At 30.4% G+C, this 20,885-nt stretch overlaps 2 protein-coding genes across 2 annotated transcripts; one reads left to right on the forward strand and one right to left on the reverse strand.

Moving 5' to 3' along the window:
- Window positions 1–3,387: 3,387 nt before the first annotated feature.
- LOC133824891 (cation/calcium exchanger 1) lies at window positions 3,388–5,506 on the forward strand. The gene has a single exon (XM_062257910.1). The coding sequence runs from the start codon at window positions 3,517–3,519 to the stop codon at window positions 5,383–5,385; it is 1,869 nt and encodes a 622-aa protein (XP_062113894.1). The 5' UTR covers window positions 3,388–3,516; the 3' UTR covers window positions 5,386–5,506.
- Window positions 5,507–13,920: 8,414 nt separating this feature from the next.
- On the reverse strand, window positions 13,921–16,190 carry LOC133824892 (cation/calcium exchanger 2-like). The gene has a single exon (XM_062257911.1). The coding sequence runs from the start codon at window positions 15,827–15,829 to the stop codon at window positions 14,054–14,056; it is 1,776 nt and encodes a 591-aa protein (XP_062113895.1). The 5' UTR covers window positions 15,830–16,190; the 3' UTR covers window positions 13,921–14,053.
- Window positions 16,191–20,885: the final 4,695 nt, after the last annotated feature.

Genomic DNA, 20,885 nt, shown 5'->3' on the forward strand with positions numbered 1-20,885 from the left:
TGATTATGTGACTGAATAAATTAAGAGCCAAAGCAGCTTTGTGTTTATAAAAATGCAGCCTTGTGTTTTGTGTGGCTTCTTTTCAAGATTTAATAATTCTGCTGACGTTTGTGCTTACATTGATTGCTTTTCAATCATTCATATATCTATAATGTAGTATATTATATATGCCACATGGTTAAATATATTAAAAGATTCCTCATTCTTGTTTTGTTTGATAATTTATGACTGTGAGGCTTCACTTTAGTCCCTATCGGTAGGGCTTTTAGTGTTTGCGATTTTCGAACAATTTTCGGTAGAGGTGTACACGGGTAGGATTTTTGGGTTTTGGGTTCATCAGGTTCGGGTTGAGAAAAATGGTACCGAAACCAATCTGAAATTTTCGGGTTTTTCGGGTTTTATTCGGGTTCGGTTTCGGATTTGATTCTGGTTGGGCTAGGCCATTTGTGTTTTGGGCTGAAAAGCCAAATTTTGCAAAAATACCATTTTTTTACACTTTTTTTCAAAAATATCATTTTTTCGGATTTCAGGTTTGAACCCGAATCCAACGGGTTTTCCCAAAAAACGGGTTTTCGAGTTGCGGGTCGTGCGGGTTTTGGGGGTCAAATGTTCACCCCTAATTTAGAGCATCGGCACGATTTTTAGAAAATTCTGAATAGTTTACAATACCGAAAACTAGGTTCAAACATGTTGTTGCACTCGTGACTAAATTTTTTTATGCGCGTGGAAAGCAACATGTTTGAATCTAGTTTTCAATACTGTAAATTATTCAAAATTTTCTGAAAATTTGCAAGATGCTCTAAATAGCTACAATATACACGGTCATAAAAAAAATTGCACCGAAAATTGTTCACGAGTCAAGAATACTGAGAGTCTCATCAGTAAAGCTTAAAGTGGAGCCCCTATAAATAAAAAAAATTATCCTATATATATATAAACAAATATTACACAAATAAACACTCCAACTCCAAAATAATAAACAAAATAGAATATAAAAAATGAATAAAACAAGAAACTAGAGGAGTGTGGAGTGGACAGCTGTCTATCTGAATTTTTTTTTATTGGCAGCATTATACATGAATTATTGTTTTCATTTTAAATGTATAATTAAATATAATTCTTCCCAACAAAAAATATATATAATTTTTTATTATATTGATATTTTAATTCCATATATATATATGTATTTATCACCTTAATTATTAAAAATTTGGCTCCTGGACTAGGTGTTAATATATACATGTACGCCCTAAACATCCACGGGCTATTAGCGAGCTGAAAAAGGGAATAATCCTATCAGCCACGTGGAAGCCACCTACCCGGAGCTGCTGTTACGAGTCTCTACCTCTTTAGCTCGAGGTAGTCAAAGGTATAGTAAGAATACACGAAGGCATCAGGTCAGCAGTGTGGACACCACGAACTGGGACTACATCAAGCCCGAGGTACGACCTGGAGCTGACACCTCCGATCCTTTATAAAGTCAACCACGCAATGTAAACGTGCGCATATCAGACATCACGTGTCTACTCCATTCCTGAAATCTCGGACACGCAGCATAAACGTACGTGTTCAGGCACCTCACGACTAATTTGGGCCATGCGGCCCATTATCCCCCTTACCTATTGATTAGACAACACTTCATTGTCATGTTTTAAGAATTAATCATAAGTGTCACAAAAGTGACATGATGGGTAAGAAGGTCACGGGATGACCCCATTTGCCAACACCCAAGTGTCCTCTCCCTATAAATATGGAGACCCTGGGTATTACAAAGGGTTGGCTTCTAATTTGTAAGAAAACACCCTGTGAGGAATACCAGAGAGATATCAATAATATTGACTGGTGGACTAGAGGGATTTTAACCTTTGAACCACCTAAGAAGAAACGAGTTATAACCTTCCCCCCAAACTATTCTCGCCAGTTTGACACATAAATATTTACATATTACGGTTCATCATCTAGCACTAATCCTTTCCTTTTATTCATATAATTATCTGTTGCCGAAGAACCGCGTCAACAATACCTAAGGAAGGAATCATACCAAATCAACAATAGCTATGGAGTGTAATATGATGCTTAATTGTGAGCTATGTTTAAACATGGAAAGTGTTTAAAAAAAAACAGGAGAATCCAAAATCTCTCAATTTTTTTCTCTTTCTCTCTTCTATAACACCCACATTAGCTCACCTAGCTTTTCATAGATTTTGGCACAAAATATTTTTCTCATCAAACTTGGCACATATTATCTTCTAACACCTTAAGTTAATATCCAATAATTTCATAATTAAACTTGAAGTTAAATCTCTTATTTAAGCTTAGAACACAAGATGGGAAAAAGTTAATTTTGGGTTAAGATGAGTATAGTTATTTAGTTGGTATTAACATTTTTGGTTATTTTTTATTCTATCCATCTAAGATTTGATTTAGTTTATTATTATTAGAGATATTGGTAGCATAAATACTTAAGTTCATGTTTTTTTTGCATTTAAATACCTAATTTATCTTTTTGACGACAAAAATATCTAACATTTTTTTTTGCAACCGTTACTTTTTCTCGTTAAGTGACAAATATCAAACTTTTTACATAGAAATATTGACGGTATAAATACATAACTTTATGTAACAAATGCACTTCAATACCTAACTTTTAATTTTTGTAGCATAAATAATAAAAAAAAATTAATTATTAAAAAAGTAAATATATGCTACAAATATAAAAAATTAGGTATTTGTGTGTAAAAGTTATATAAACTTTATGCCGTCAATATCTTTGATTACAAAGTTTGGTATTTGCATTCTAACGGAAAAAGTATTTAAGTGTAAAAAAATCGTGAACTTATGTATTTATACCAAACGAGTTAGGAAAGATACATTTCAAAATCTAGATCTATTTGGAGAGAATATTTGTGCAAACTGAATTTTGGGCCTGCGAGTTGTTTGTGTGGTAATTCATATTTGTTATGATAAATAAAAAATTATAGTAATGATATATGTAATAAGTTTGATTGTTATGGAAGAGGGTCCATTACTGTGGAGAGACCAAGTTTGATAGATTTTACTATTTTTTTTTTTTTTTGGTAATAAGTGATTGTCATTGTGATTTTTCAAGTTTTCACTAGATGAATTGTCTTCTATTTGCTATTTTGGCCCAATTTGGTTTTTGACACAAAACTCAAATTTTAATGAGTTTTGAGGACATAGCGTATTAATTACTCAACTGAAATAACTGTATCACTAATCATAATCCTAGGAAACTTCGTTGAGTGTACTTATTATTATAGGTACATAAACATAATATCCACATTTATAATAAGACTCAACTTTTTAAATCTATATGGTTTGAGTGAACTTTAAGCAATGCCTCACTCGCTCTCACACTCTCACTGGATTTGAAAAAACATCATTATATTGATCGAGCTAGTACGTACCTTTTTCACTTTCTCTCAAATTTACGTTAATCAATCAAAGATACCACGTGTAAAATCAATATAAACAAAAACTCAACACTACAAGATTATGATCTCAATCCATATTTGCATGCATGAAAATTGCCATTTAAGTTCAACTATGTCTTCTCTTCTCCTAATATCAACACTCAACACCGTAGCCTTCTTCTCCATAATCCTCTTAATCATCAAAACCCAGTATGATCACCATGACGATGATGATCATCGAGTATTGTTGTCTTCTTCTTCTTCCTCGACCACCAAAACTATTCATCTCACAACAACAACAACAATCCTCAGAAGAGACACGTGTGCAGCCCTCCATGACTTCCCAAACTCCACCGCCAAGTGTGCTTACCTCGAAACCCTAGACACACTCATCATCAACAACGGCACATGCAGACCCAAGGGTTACATAAACTACCTCAAACTCTTCTACTGTCACTTCGGTCGTTTCCCACTTCTGGGCGAAGCCTTGCTCCTCCTCTGGCTTGTCGTTTTGTTCTACTTGCTCGGCAACACCGCCGCCGTTTACTTCTGTCCTTCGTTGGAGAGCTTGTCCAACATCCTCAAGCTCTCTCCCACCATCGCCGGAATCACTCTCCTTTCTCTCGGCAACGGCGCTCCCGACGTCTTCGCCATCATCATCTCCTTCACCAAGTCCGGCGACGCCGACGTCGGCCTCAACAGCGTTCTCGGCGGAGCTTTCTTTGTTTCCAGCGTTGTCGTTGGCGTCATCAGCGTTTTGATCAATAATCGTCGTTTCAGTCATCATCCTCATCATCGTGTTATCGACAAGACTAGTTTCATCAGAGACGTTTCTTTCTTCCTCTTCGCTCTCTCCTCTCTCCTCGCCATTTTCATCTTCGGCAGAGTCAATCTCTTCACCGCCATTTGCTTCTTCGCCATTTACTTTCTCTACGTCTGCTCAGTCTCCGCCACTCACTTCTTCTTGAGAAACGACACCGTTGATGATAAAACGACGTCGCCTTTGTATTCCGTTGTTGAGGATACGACGACGCATGACGGTGATGATATTAACATACCGCTACTTGGTTACGTGGACGACGACCACGGCGAGGAAAACGACACTATTCATCGTCAAAACGACAATAAACTCGATCAAACCCGACGTCGTATTGTGGATATGTTGAAGTTGACTTTGAAGGCTCTGATGTTACCCTTTGACTTGCCGAGAAGAGCCACCATTCCGGTGGTGACGGAGGACCAGTGGTCGAAGCCGTACGCGGTGGTGGCCGTATCACTAGCTCCCATTCTAATGGCGGTCCTTTGTAACACGCAGAGAGAGAACGTTGACTCGAGAACTGAGCTGTTGACTTACATGACAGCTGGCCTCGTGGGATTGGTCCTCGGCAACCTGGCTTACGTTACGACCAGTCGTAGCGGTCCACCTCAGCAGTGTCTGTTTCCGTGGCTTGTGAGTGGGTTCGTGATGAGTGTGACGTGGACATATCTAGTGGCTGAGGAGTTGGTGTCGTTGTTGCTCGCTTTGGGTACCGTGTTCGGGATAAGCCCATCGATTTTGGGCCTGACGGTCCTGGCCTGGGGAAACTCGCTCGGAGATCTGATAGCCAACGTGGCCATGGCCTTACGTGGTGGGCCTGATGGGGCCCAAATAGCAATATCGGGCTGCTATGCTGGGCCTCTGTTCAACACAGTTGTGGGAGTGGGCTTTTCGCTTGTGATGGCGGCGTGGTCCGAGTATCCGTCGTCGTACGTGATACCTGATGATCATTCTTTGTACGAGACCGTGGGCTTTCTCATGGCTGGGCTTCTTTGGGCCGTAGTGGTCTTGCCCAAGAACAATATGAGGCTTCACCGTTTATTGGGGATTGGGCTTCTCGTACTTTATGGCTGTTTTCTTTTTGTCAGGCTGGCCAGAGTAGTGGGCTTTTTTGGGCTTTCTACTCAGATCTAAAACGATTCACTGTTAGGCCCAGTTTGATGTTTTGAGGCCCTGTTTGTTGAAGTGCCCAACAATCAACTGTTTGTATTATTTTAACTAAATTATTTAAGAAAATTCTAGAAATGCGTATAAATATGAATAAAAAAAATGCTTCACATATTTATATAACAAATAATTATGTAACCAATTAGTGTCACAAACTTAATAATTCAACTAAACAACTTTATTATACAATTTGGTAGCTGCAAGCATGTAAAACTGGATTTGCTGAGGGCATTACACTGCTGAGATTCATTGGTTAGAGTTGAAGAGAATGAGGTTTATATTAAGTCTAACAAGATAAGACCAATAAATAAATAAATAAAAACTCACAATTACTTTTGATTAACTAACTCAATTACTAACTATTTTACAAAAATAAATAAATAAACTCTTAACAACTATCATATATATACCCTAGTATATAACTTCACAAAACGGAGTGCATCTCACTCGTGTGTTTTGGGAGCATCGGTGAACCTTTTTCTGTTTTCAATACTGGAATGAATTTTAGCGTAATTTTTTTTATGATCGTGTATATTGTAGTTATTTTGGAACATTCTGCAAATTTTTAGGAAATTCTAAATAATTTATAATATTAAAAATATGGTTCAAATAAGTTATCTTCCACGCGTATAAGAAAAGACAGTCACAAATGCAACAAATTATTTGAACATTGTTTTCGGTACTGTAAACTATTCAAAATTTCTAAAAAAAATTTAAGATGCTCTAAATAATTATAATATACATGGTCATAAAAAAACGTCAAAAATCATCCCGGTATCATAAAACAGGAATGGGTGCACCAGTATACCTATTTTTGGAGAGTGCACCCTAGAAGTACCCGTAATTAATATTATATGATTTAAATTTTTATTGTAGTCATTAACAAGGAAAGAAAGAGAAATATAGATAAGAGTATAAAATTATATATAATAAATTCAATTATAACCAAATTTTGACATATATATATACTAGATACAAGTAATGTTACGTTTTTTTTAGTTTTATTTATAGAATCTATTAATTATTTTTTTTAAATTTATATTAATGTCATATAAATTTTAAATAAATATCTTATTTTAATTAAATAATTTATTTATTTTTGTTTAAGTTTATGTTTGTTCTAGTTTTTTAATTTGGGAGTGACGACAAGAGATTATATAATATATGTTTAATGTAATATCAAATATTATACTTAGATTTTAAATTTAAGTTTCTTGCTAGTTTTTTTTTTAAAAGTAATTTGCTATTAATTGACAGTAAATTATATTATATGTTTAATATGATATTATTATAATAAATGAGTTTAAGTTTAATTAAATTTGATTTAAGTTATAAAATGTATGATTTTATTATTTTTTAAATAATTATCACTGTAAAATATCTACTAAATATAATATTTTAATTTGTTTAATTATTTATTATTTTTAAATAATTATCATTGTAAAATATCTCAAAAATATTATATTTTAATTTGTTTAATTATTTATTAATTTTAAATAATTATTATTGTAAAATATCTTAAAAATATCTTATTTTAATTTTTCTTAAATTATTTATTTTATTTAAGTTTAAATGATGTTTATAAACTACCATTAAATATAAAAATATTTCGTTAAAGTTAACATTAAAAAAACAAAAAAACTGTTAAAATCAAGTGTTATCCCTCAAAAATTAAGGAGTGACGTGGCGAATGAGAAAGCGGCACATGGTATCACAAATCGGGGAAAAACGACGAAGTATTGAAAAAAGACCGATGAGCAAAAAAGATAGGTCCAGGACCTACAAGGAAGTCGACCAGGCCAAGACCCTATAGGGGTGGTCGACCTGGCCCTAGCCCTTGAGGTAGTCGGCCCACCCTATCCTTCATAGGGTGGTCATCCCACAATCTCATAGACACTTCACTAGTAAAGACTCACGCTCGTTCAAGCTAAAATCAACAGGCCTAGCACCCGGAGGATCAACAAGCCTAGCACCCATAAGATCAACAGGTCTAGCACCCAGAGGGTCATCAGGCCTAGCACCTAAGTCTCATAGACCAACCAAGAAACTTAGCATTTTCCCAGAGGTTTCAATAGTGCATTGTCTACCACGATCCAGAGAAACAATAAAAGACTCACGATCTCATAATCATAGGGAGGTGGACACGTATCTCCACTAGGGGTGTTCATTGGATGACATCCAATGTTTTTAAGCCCATCCGATCTGATCCAATCATCTTGAACCAACCGATTCGATCCGATCCAATGGATGATTGGATCGGTTCGGTTCCATCCATTGGATGCATCAATTGGTTATCCGTTGGATCGGATCAAATCCATCCGATCTTTTAAAACCTTTATTTAGGCTGATTTTTTAAAAAATATATATATTATTTTAATTATAAAAACACTAATTACTCATCCAAATAATAAAAATATTTAATTGTAATGATTTAGAAGTTTACAACACAAATCTAATATAAAATTAAAAACATAAGTCTTAATAATTTGTAGGAATCCAACATAAAATGAAAAACATAAGTCTTAATAATTTGTAGGAATCCAACATAAAATTACAATAATACATCATAATTAAATAAAAAAGTTTAGTACATCAAATATAATATATGTAAACAGTAAATGTAATAAAATATAATATATTTTAACTTTAAAAAAAATATATAATATATTTTTTATCTGAATATTAATTGGATGGTATTGGATCATTATTGGATTGGATCGGTCGGTTGGATCCATTGGATTTACATGTCATCCAAGAACCGACCGATCCAATATTGGATTTTTAAAAATGTCATCCGATCCAATCCAATCATGATTGGATATCCAATTTTTAGCGGTCGGTTGACATTGGATCGGTCGGTTTGTTATTAGATCGGATCGTTTCTGCACAGCCCTAATCTCCACAACCTAATGATCGTGTACCAAACCATGATCTCAGTATTACTGATCATGTAACAGCCCATGAGTACAATAAAAAATAGGACTCAGGGTTTCATTGAAGGGGATCTGATGAATATTTGGGAAAGAAACTCTTGGCAAATTAGTAACGAGTTAATACTTTTATTTATTAGTGTAATGTAATTGTCTATCGAGTGATTCAATACTAAAAGCTAAGTGGATTAGGTTATTACTGTTTATCAGAATAGGGTTGAACCACTATAAAATTTGAGTGTGTTTGTTTAAGATATTTTTACTCTGTCGTTTATTATATTTATTTTATTCAAAATGTGTCGTACACTGGATATAGGACCGTTGACAAATTTCATAGGTCAACACCAAAAATTTCTGTATTCTACATAATTTTTATATAGAAGAGATATGTTATAACTTAAGATGCAAATTAATTTAATCATGAAATTCATATGCCATTGCCGACCTTGATTCAAATTAATAATATCTTACAAGTAAATATCCCATCCCACTGTATATATAAATATATAGATAATATTCTTTAATTTTATCTCATCAATTTTTCAAAAAGGAGAATATATAGATTCATATATAGATAGATAGTTTGATATTGATGGATATGGATAAGTTGTATTTATGGTTGAAAGACTGAGAGGACCCACTAACTAACTAAAACAACTGTAGTAGTTTGTTTTAACTTCTAGGGAAACCCTAGCTACTCACTCAGTCATCAAAATTAAATAAATGCTTTTTGTGATCTTTCTGACATCTTCTTCCTCATCCACTTGTGTGTAGGGTTTTCTTTTTTGTCACGTCGATTAGCACGTGCAAGGTATAAATTTATACTTTTATTGATAAATTTTAGAGAACGATGAAAATGAAGAGATAGCAAAAGAAAAAGGTAGAAGGAGCTAAAAAATTATGGAGTGGGTAGAAGTCTGCTAAAGAGCAAAGGGAAAAAATAATTATGGAGCCTAGGTATGCTTGCCCCTTCTATTCCTCTACTGAGCTTGAGCTTACGCCAGATTCGAACTGTATCTGGTATCCTTCCTAACGTGAGGAGAGAGAAAGAGTAATATTACACAAATCAGAAGAGAACCTTATGCTAATTGTTGCCACGTTTTTGCCACTTTTAACTTTATGCTAATTTATATTTACTTTTAACCTTATGCTAATTCATAAAAAATATAATTTCTATATTAGATTTGGGTATTTAAGTAATATCACACATTTTTGTTTTGGACTGTTATAATTTTTTTTGGAATCTGTTTGCTAATGAGAAGGTAAAAAATTCACAACACTCCAAAACAAAAAAAAAAGCCTACACTTTCCAATTTTTTTTTTTATCCTGACAGGAAAATAGATGATGATGTGCTGGGCAAAATACTTTCCAAAAAAAAAATCAAACAAGTCCAAAACAAAAACACTCAAACTACCTAAATAACCTTATTTAAGAATTACATGTTTTTTTTATTAAACAACAAATGTAATATATAAAATAATTAAGAGGTGAAAATGGAAAAAACGATCCACCAAGAGCTGCTTATGCGCTTTTTTACTAATAGTATAGACATACAGTAATATAGTAATATTTTTTAAAATAATAAATATAATTAACTAAGCTAATATCATTATTCTATTATTATATGCATATCTTTGGTAAAACCCAAGTGGCCTAACCAATATAACTTGTAACTTCTCATTCCTTTTCTATATGTATACATTGTAAACCATATTACTCTTTTTAAATAGCTATTCCAAACTAATAAAAATAAAAATTAATTAAATTGTTACGTAGTGAAACATTTACGCTCTTCATTTTTTTTTTACAAATGTCAAAGAATAAATAGATAAATAAAGTTAACATAATTCATAAGTATGCGAAATATATGTAGAATTACACATTTGCTTTTAATAATAAGAGTAAAATGATAAGATTAACATATAAATAAGGCAGTTAATATTAACATAAAATTAGAAAAACCTTATAATTGAATAAAAAAATTCAAAATTACATTTATATACATAAAAGAAAAATACACGATGATGATGATGATGATGATGATGATGATGTAATCTTGTCTTTTTAAAATAGAGATTTAATATGGTGGAATAGATAAAATATCTCAAAATATATAAAATATGAGGATTCATTGACCACTTCTAAATACTAATAAAGAAAACTTTCATAAAGGGGTAAAAAAAAATCTTTATTTATTATGTTCCAAAGCATATAGTATAGAGTTTCCCTTTTGGATATAATGATTTTTTTTTTAAAAAGAGGATACATAATGAATTATTATATAACATTATATTAAATTATATTATTATTATAGTAAATGTTAGAGAGTTAGATATTGTATCATCATCATACGACAAAGCGCGTGATCAAGCGTGTGCCTAATCAAATGGTGAGTGGTTTCTTCTTGCCGACAAGACATATAAACAAAAAAAAAAGCCAAAACATATCTTAAAACAAAATTGTCTCAATTTTCAAAATTAATTTCTAATTTTTACCAAATTAGAAGCATAATTATGTGTTATTTTTAGAACAATACGTGTTACACTTACAAGCATAATTATGTACATATTATGTTGAATCTCAATTTTATAATTGAATCTCTAAACAGTGCATTGCCCACTAGGAGAAGTACCTCTGGTGTTTCTATCTTTGCTCTTCTCCGTTGATAGTACATTATTTAGCACATTTAGAGCAACTTCAATAGTCGTTACTTAGAGGAGTGCTTGCTCACGTGGACTCTTTTTAAGATACTCTAAATAGAGCTAAAGCATTGGAGTCAGAAGTTGACTTGAAGCACTGTTGTTATCTTTGTTATTTTCATTTATGTATAAATTAAATAAAACATTGTAAATTTTAAATAATGATGTGTGGGACCATAGTGGGCAATTTTTAGAATTGCCTAGCATTGAAGCAATTTTTAAAAAGAAATTGGCAAAAATGATATGAATGAGAGATAAAATAAAATATTATATTTTGGATTGATTTGTAAATTTTTGGCAACTTGTATTACAGTTGCTCTTATGAGGTGAAAATAGTGTCGAACAACTGCCAATGATGGGACTAAATACACCCACATAAAATGGGACAAACATAACCCACAAATAAGATACAAATAATACAATACAATAATATACATACACAATATTAAATACATGTATAAATGTATTTACAAATAAGACTAGGGGCAACACCTAGGGGGGTGATTTGCAAAAACAAAAATATATACTTATTATTAAACTTTTTAAGTATTTAAAAATAAATGGGTAGATGTGATACATTTTAGACAATAGTACAAGCATGGAGAGTCCAAATAAAACATGGTAAATTAATTTATTGAATGGATTTCGAATAAATTAATTGTATATTCTAATTATTGATATCATTTAGCTAGCTATGTGATCCTTTGATGATAAAGAAAATGTCAATAAGTTAGGGGTGGGAAGTAATGCATCATTTTTCATATCCTTGTCATATACCTAATTAATACCAACTTATTATTAGCATTGAACTAAATCAATTTTTCATTAATGTTTTGAATTAGGCAATTTTAGGTGCATCATCTTATCTTTTATATTGTCTATTTTTCCCTTTCAAATTATTAATTACATATGAATATTATTTATTGAAATTGTGAATAGTTTGAGATTTCAAAGAGCCAAAAGAGTAGTTTTGACTTCTTTTGTGAGAGGGAAAAAATAGTAATTTTTGAACAAAAAGTTGATAGAAGTTCAAGCCCTTTCATTGAGTTTCTTGGGTTATTTTCATTTTTCTCATCCTTATTATTACACTAGTGATTTTCTTTATAGCTTTGTGTGTTTGTAATATTGAGTTTCATATTTGATATCTTTTAATAAGTAAGTTATTATATTCCTCATTCTATTTGTAAAATATCCAACATTGGCTAATATTCCCCAACTCATCTTTCATTATATTTTTATTTAATATTATATATTTGCATATTTTTTCAATTTTTTTCTTAGCTTTTTTTTTTAAAAAAAAAAACTATTTTTTTTAATTGCATTTCCTTCCTCTTTCTCATTTCTTTCACAAAATCATTCCTTTCAATCTAGGATCTCTTAGTGGGGAAAAAAAAGAATAAGCATATTACCAAATTACTATTTATTGAGAATTTTAATCCTTCTAAAATTCTTGGTGTCTCATTGATTGATGTGAACTAAGAAGACAAACTCAAATGAAATGATGTGGGGACAAATGAAAATAGAACATGTGAAAATCCATAATTTTCTTTTCATATTCCCTATAATAATAATAATAATAATTTGTGGACCTCTAAAAAAATGGATTTGACACTGATTAATAATAAGATTATATATTTTATAAAAAAAATATTTATTACTAATATTGTTATTATATCAACAAAAATATTAAAATTAATAAAATAATAATTCTATTAAAAATTGTTATGTAATTAGGTAGTATATTGAGGAAAAAAAATCAAATTACTCTTATTCTATTAAAAACAATCATAACTTTCATTTTATCCTCATATATAGTATTTAAAGTGCTAATGTCATAAAGTTCAATATATTTGAATAAATATATGTGCTACTATTCATTGTCACTTTGATGAATCTGGACATGATTATGGTGACTATAAATAGAGCTTCAATCAATGGCTTTTTTGCTGAGATTTCATTCATTGGCTTTAGCTGTGCTATATACATACATATATATATATATATATATATATAGATGCCAAATGTGATTGTCCTTTATTGACAATTTTATTCATACAAATACAAAACAAAAATGATTTCACCAAAGAGAGAAAGAAAGAAAGAAAAAAAGAGAACTTCTCACCACCACACCACTTGACCAACCCAACCCTTTTGCCTTTAGAGATAAGATCACCTCTCTCTCCATTATTCAAATCACTTTCTACTCTCTCTCTCTTACAACTTCATTTGTGTCCTTTCTAGTAAATTACATACACAAACATATATACAAATATATATATATATACACCTACCCCCACTACCACTATTCCTCCAAATTTTATTTCTTTCCCACTTCATAAAATTGCTCACTTTTCACCAATTACACATTAGTTACACCAACTAATGCAAATTCTATAAGTTATAATCAAGAGTTCCAAAAGTATAAAAAAAACAACTTAAATATATTAATTATAAATAATTGACATATAAGTCTATACTAAACTTAGCATAAATCTTTTGTTAGATGGAGTTTATCTTCATTTAGCTTAAAACCCTCTTCTTCCCCCCTCATTTAGGGGATGGAGTTTTTGGACAATTTTGCCCTGAATTTTGGTGTAAATTTTGGCCTATTGCTGATGAAACAATTAATGAGTACTCCAAATACCTAACAAAAACAACAAGGCATTGAGTCACCCTTTGTCTTAATATACAACATATAATAGTACCATCAAAGTCAGTACAACATTAATTTCTAATGGTGACTTGTGCCTGCAAAAAATTATTGCACCATATCTTGTCCATTTGCATTATATTCAATTGTTGGTATAATGTAATTTGATATAATGGTACTAATTGATTCCAAAATTAAAGAAAAAAAAAAACAAAAGATGAGTTGGAGCAGTGTAAATCATGTCTATTGATACATGTTAGAATTTAACTACATCACCATGAGTCATGATTTCAAAACCTATATACAATTCAATCATATAAATATATATATATATATGTTACAATAGTAAGAAGAACTAAAAGACATTATCATCTACTTGGGAAGCTCCAAGAGCTTGAATCACACTCCAAGAAATAGAAACACTGTATATAACCAAAAGCCCTATTCCAAACACACCCTCAAGCTTCATATTTCTCCTTGGCAAAATCAAAAGTGCCCAAATCAATGCTGCTGCCAAAAAACCCATTGTTTGGAAAAGTGAAGGGTCTCTTGGGATGGCCACAGGTGAAGGGTACTTGGACCAACAATACCCAATTAGGGATAAGCCTAAGCCAAACAAAATGTTGAATATGGGACCAGCATAGCAGCCTGAGAATGCAACTTGAGCCCCTTCTGCTCCACTATTCAATGCCATTGTCAGATTGGTCACTAAATCCCCAAGTGAGTTCCCCCATGCCAGAACTGTGAGTCCTAAAATAGAAGGGTTCACACCAAATATGTAGGCTAATGATACCAATAGCCCAACCAATTCTTGAGCTATGATATAACTCCAAGTCACACTCATTAAGAACCCTGCAGTTAGCCAAATGAGTATGCACTTCTTTGGAGGGCTAGGCTTGTCAGTTGTCAGATATGAAACAACACCAGATGTTGTCCCAAACAGCAGCCCTACTCCATAGACCACCAGCTTCAAAGTTTTGCCATTTTCAATTTGACTGCCCCAAAGGGTGGACAAGAGTAGTGGTGCTAGAGTTACAGAAGCTACAGCATAGCCTTTTGACCAATTTTCTTCACTAATGACAGGAATGGTTAGTCTCCTAGGCAAGTAAAGGGGCATCTCAAGTATGGAAAGGAAGACACCACAAGAGATTGTTGAGTCACTATTTGAATCTAAACAAAACCATCTTCTCACCCCTTCTTCTTCTTCTTCTACTACTACTTCATCAATAGTAGTATGAAGCTCTCCCTTCTCCATGTTTTGCAAGATTGGAATGGTTAAGCCATTGCCATGGTGAGTTGAGTCAACAACACCCCCCAAATCACTATCTTTACCACCATTATTGGATCTAATATGCAACACATAAACCACAACTACATAAGCAATATAAATGGAGAAAAAGCTCAATGCACCCCACACATCTAATTCTTTCTGAACCAAGATCACAACCAAGCAAAGAAGAACCAATAAGTAGAAGAAAACATCCCTAAAAAGACCATTCTTGTTTACCCTAATACCTTTTCTCCTCACTGCAATGCTTATGATTCCAACCACAACACATGACACAAAAGAAGCTCCCCCCAAAACTGTGTTGAGACCCACTTCACTAGTCCCACCTCCCATGAAGGAGACAAGGCTGGAGAAAACATCAGGGGCACCATTGCCAAGAGAGAGCAGAGTAACCCCAGCTATTGTTGGGGACAATTTGAATAGCTTGGAGAGGCTCTCAAGGGAAGAGCAGAAGTACTCAGAAGCTGTATTACCCAACACATAGAACAAAACGAGAAGCCATAGGAGAAGAAGGGAATAGCCCAGAAAGGAAAAACTCCCAAATTTGCAATAGAAAAGATAAAGATAGTCTATGTAGCCTTGTTCAACACAAGGGTCGTTGGATTTCAAGTACGAACACTTGGCTTTATAGTCAGCTAAGGAGTGTAAGCCCTTGCAGCCTTGATCAGTGGTGGGTTTAATGATGTGATTACTACTTCTGTTTCTGTTGAGAACCAGATGAGATGATGATGATTCTAGGGAGTGAAAATAGAGAACCACAAAAGCAGAACACACTACGAGAAAGGAAATGTTCAGGAAAACAACATAGTTCTTGAGTTTAGACATTAAAATCGAAGTACCCATCAAACAAAAAGCAAAAACAAACCAAGTCTCAATCAAAAGACGAAAACTTCAAACAGTTAATGAGCAAAGAATTGGGTCGAAGAGGCATGGGAAATGGGAATATTAATTAGTGTGCAAAAATAAACAATTATTCCGGTAAAGTTGGAGAAGATAAAGAAGAGAAACTGAAAAAGGAAAAGACCAAACCTTTATCTCTCTCTGGCAAAAACTGGAGAAGGGTTTTGATCAGATTTTTGGGTGTGTAGAAGAATAAGAATAAGAATGAAGTGAAACCATATAAAGAAGAAAATAGAGCCTCTCAAGCCATTGGAGATTCCATTAATGATTCCTTGTATTAGAAGAAATCACTTATACATATAGATAAATAATAATAATAAAAAAATCAAAACGTGGTGAGAAATGAGAATGAGAAGAGAAGAGAAGAGAAGAGAAGGGAAGAGGTTGTGAGTGCACACATGTCGTTGAGAGCTTCGGCCAAAAAAGCCATGCTTTGCTTTGGGCACTGAGCAATTGACAATGACGTACGCGTTTGTTGACCTCGTTACTCCCACGGTTTAATGTTACGATGTTATAACTTATGATAACGTTTTCTCTACTCAAACGACAACACTAATATCAACAATAATGTTGTCGTTTTCTTCTCTCTTAGTTATTATTGTTAAAACAGGATTTATATGAAATAACTAATGTGTCAGAAGAACAAAAACAAAAATAAAGTCAAATTTGTTGTGAAGAAGACTTTCTTTTCTTTGTTTTTGTTTTAACAATTTTTGGATAAATGGGATGATGTGAAAGTAATTTCTTTATTTAGAATACTAATAAATCTCTTCGTTTTTTTGAACCTTTTTATAACAACGCGCTTACGCGCTTTAGATGGACAGTCACAGGCTTTACTTTCTTCTTAAGAAATTTAATTTTTTTTTTTTCACTAAGTTTTTTTTAAAGTATTTTGGTATTAGTTAGTGATACCTACTGCATAGTTTAATGTGATATTAAAAAAAATTACACCCTTTTAAAATTATGTTTACAGTTTTACAAACTAGGTTTTTTTTTTTAAAATGAGGTATAAAGTTTTAAAAAGTACGTTAGATTTTAATTTTTTTATTTTAAAATGCAGTTCAGAGAGCACTTTCAATGAAAGTAAAATGTCTAATTTTTTATAATATAAAGAAAAAATAGTTAAATAATCTTTCAATGGGGATGTAAACTTATATTTTTTTAACTAAATGAATAGTATTTCTCTATATGTAGTAAAATACTATTCATTAAGCTATAAATATTTTATTATTTTTTTATAAATTTTTGTATATATACGAGTGTGATATTATTATATTTATTAAAATAAATAAAATATTTAAAAATATATATAATATTTAAATGATGTAGAAAAAAATAGAGAAGTTGGTGTATGGTATAATGTAAAAGTTTGAGGTAAATTATAAAAAAATATATGTTTTGGTGATTTATTTTATAATACATTTTCTCTATAATATTTAGCTAAACTCACAAAAACATCTTCCATGAGCTCTTTTATACATATATTTATAATAGTTCTGCACAAACTCTAATTAATCCATATCTATATTTACATAACATTTACATATCTTTTATATAATATTTTAATATTATTATTTTCTTTATAAGCTTTCTCTCTTCCATTTAGTATATATTTATTATTTCTTTTTTATTTTTTAATTATTTTATTTTACTTTAACTAATAAAATATGTTTAAAGATATAATATTTAAATGATGTAAATAAATATATAGAGAAACTGATGTATAATATAATGTAAAACTTATAGGTAAAATAGAAAAATGTGTGTTTTAGGAAGATATTTTAAAGGATGTAGTAGAATATTCATTGGGAGTGCTATTAGATGTGAAATTAAAGCATGTCAAACATATACTAAAATTGTAAAAATAAAGAAAAAAATAGAAACACTATATATATAGGACAATTTTTATATATTTAATCATAATACATATAGATTTCTCTAATTTAATTTTGGGTGTGTTTGGAAAACCACTATTTGATTAGAGTAATTACTCGAATTGATGTGTTTGTCTGACCATGTAATTATACAGTATAATTCTCATAACTCCATGAAAATTAGATGTAATTATTTAAATATTATCAATTTTAAATAGTATTTTTTACATAATATCCTTTTACTACACAATTATTAAAATATAATTACTTTACTAATAATTATACGACCTAATAATTACACGGTTATTTTCAAACATGCCCTTAGTTAAATTGTACTTAAATAAAGATTTAGAACATGCATGGTTATGGCCACAAGTATGCACCAAATATTAGTAATAATGACATTGACATTGTTCAAATTTTATTAGTCTTTTTTTTTGGTTAATTTGAGTCTTATTTTAATGGTACTTATTTGGTAAGTCTTTGCAAGGGCTTCTAATTAATACAATAATAATGTGTTTGGTTGTGAATCATGTTGTACTTGTACATATATATTGTAATAGAATATTTTATTACTAACTAAGTTTTGTTATGGAAAATACGTGTTCATAAGATAACCTTATTAATAAAAACAAAGAGTTTACTTTTTCTCTATATGTATTATTATGAATATAAATGTGTCCATAAATATATAATTTATATCATTTTTTTTTGTTGTAAAAATATCAAACATAGTTCGATTAAGGATTTTGAGACTGATTTGGAGACATAATGAGTTGACAAATCAAGATTCAAAAATATTTGACAAGTTGGCAATTAATATTTTATTAAAAATTTATTCGGCAAAATATTTGAAGTTGTAGTTATTTATTAGTTAGGCTTTTTTTTTTATGTTCATTAAAAAAGTTTTGGAGATTAGAATAAAAATTTTAAAAGAATAAATAGTGTGGTTAATTATTCAATTAAGCCAGCAAAAATAGAGTTTAATTAGAAAATAAATTCCTAGAAGAATATATAAATAAAGTTAATGTAAAGTTGATGTAAATTTTCTTTAAATAATTAAAAAAAAGTAAATATATGTAATAATTAAAAAAAAGTAAAGTTGATGTAAATTTTCTTTAAATAAATAAATAAATATAAATGAACGCGGTTGTGTAAAAGTAATTGAAAGGATCAAACAAGTGACAAAAATCCAAAAATATCTCATATATATTTGGTTGGTTTAAATATATGTAATAATTAAAATAATATTATTGCTTTTAAAAAGTTGGTATGACTAATACTTTCTTCTGTTATTTAAGTTAAACTGCAGAAATAGAAGGTCGGTGAAGTCAAATTTATTAGTGGCCACGTTATAATTAAAATTAAATAATCATGCAATTAATTTAAATTAAATTGATGGTTTTTGTGATTAATTATCTCTTTTAGAAGAATTGAGAAGAGTCCTAATTCACACACATATAAGTCAAACACTTTACCTTATAATAATTAATAGTCATGTTTATCAAGTAATATTTCATAAAATGTGTAAGCAAAAAAAAATAGTTGTAAATTTAAATATGAGTCATTCATATTTATTTATATAAACACACATTTATAGTTGTTTTAAGTTCTTAGGTCTCTCTCTCTCAAGCATATTTAATTCTATATATATATATATTTAAAATAGATAACATTTTGTTCCATTCATACATGAATAAAATAGAAATATAAAATAAATTGTGTTTGAGGAATATTTCATGCACATTTTATTCCATCCATACATAAAATAAAAATCTATAAGTGTAGAAAAAAGAACTGTAAATAAAAAATGTAAATCTTAAATTTAATATATAAACAATATTATGTAAAGATAATCTAAATATATAAAGTTTGTAAATCGTAATTATTAATTAATAAAGTCCTTAATAATTTTATATTATGATTATTGAATCTATTGCTATAGTGTGAATAGAATAGTCTTGTTCACATAATTATATGTGATTGAGCCAAATAATCTACATTGTATATAGAAACTAGGAAATAGACACTTTAATCTAAATAAAACAATTAAAATAAATAATAAAGATTATCAAAGATATAATAATAACACAACATACCCAAATTAATATTATTAAGTCTAAATTTTCTTAAGTTAAACTCACTAATATGTTAGAACTTTTATGTCTTTTTTTCCAAATCAACTCAAGAGATCTTAATAATATACACACCACATAAATTTACGACAACATCTATAATATTAAAAAAATAACATAAATATGTTAGATATAAGGATTAATATTTTCTAATTTAAAATTAAAGATTAATAATTAATAAAAAAAACATGAAAGGATCATATTGATTATTACAAGAAATTGGTGAAAATTACATTTTTTTTTAGGTGATTTTACACTCTGACCTACTTTTGATATTTTTTTTGCAAAATGACCTCTGTCTAAAATTTGACCAGTCATCTAAATTTTTTGACCAGCTATCTAAAATTTTTGACCGACTGTTTGAATTTTTTGACCACCTATCTAAATTATAAAAGGTCATTTTGCAAATAATTATTAAAACTATACCTACAAAATAATTTTTAAAAATAAGTCATTTTGGTAAAGGACCCTATTATTGTTCACATGATTATACTCATTTGATAGTTGTTTATACTTGCCTACACTTGCAACAATTTTCAATATTGACAATAGGCCAAAGTCCTACCGTTCAGGCAAATGGCCCAAAAGAGGTTATGACAGAGGAGGAAAGAAAGTTGCCACTAGAGGCAAGAACCTCAACATATGCCTAAATTAACCTAGTTACTAAATTTTTCTTCAGTGTTTGTTGTATGCATTAAATATTTTTTTTTATAAATAAAAAGAAAAAACATGCTAGATTAAGTATAAAACATTTAAAATATATATGTGAGATAATTAAGTAAAATAATGGAATGGGTATAAAACATTCTTCAATAAAATTCATCTTCAAACTAATTGTTAGACAACAATATTTCTGTAAATATTTTTGTAAACTAATTTTTTACAAAAATATTGTTGTCTAACACTAATCAACTCTCTATTATTCTTATATTTAAAAGACTAACACATCCTACAAAAACTAACTCTTATCATCTAATTATCACTAATATT

This window comes from Humulus lupulus, chromosome 3 (genome assembly GCF_963169125.1).
Source record: "Humulus lupulus chromosome 3, drHumLupu1.1, whole genome shotgun sequence".
NCBI lineage: Eukaryota > Viridiplantae > Streptophyta > Magnoliopsida > Rosales > Cannabaceae > Humulus > Humulus lupulus.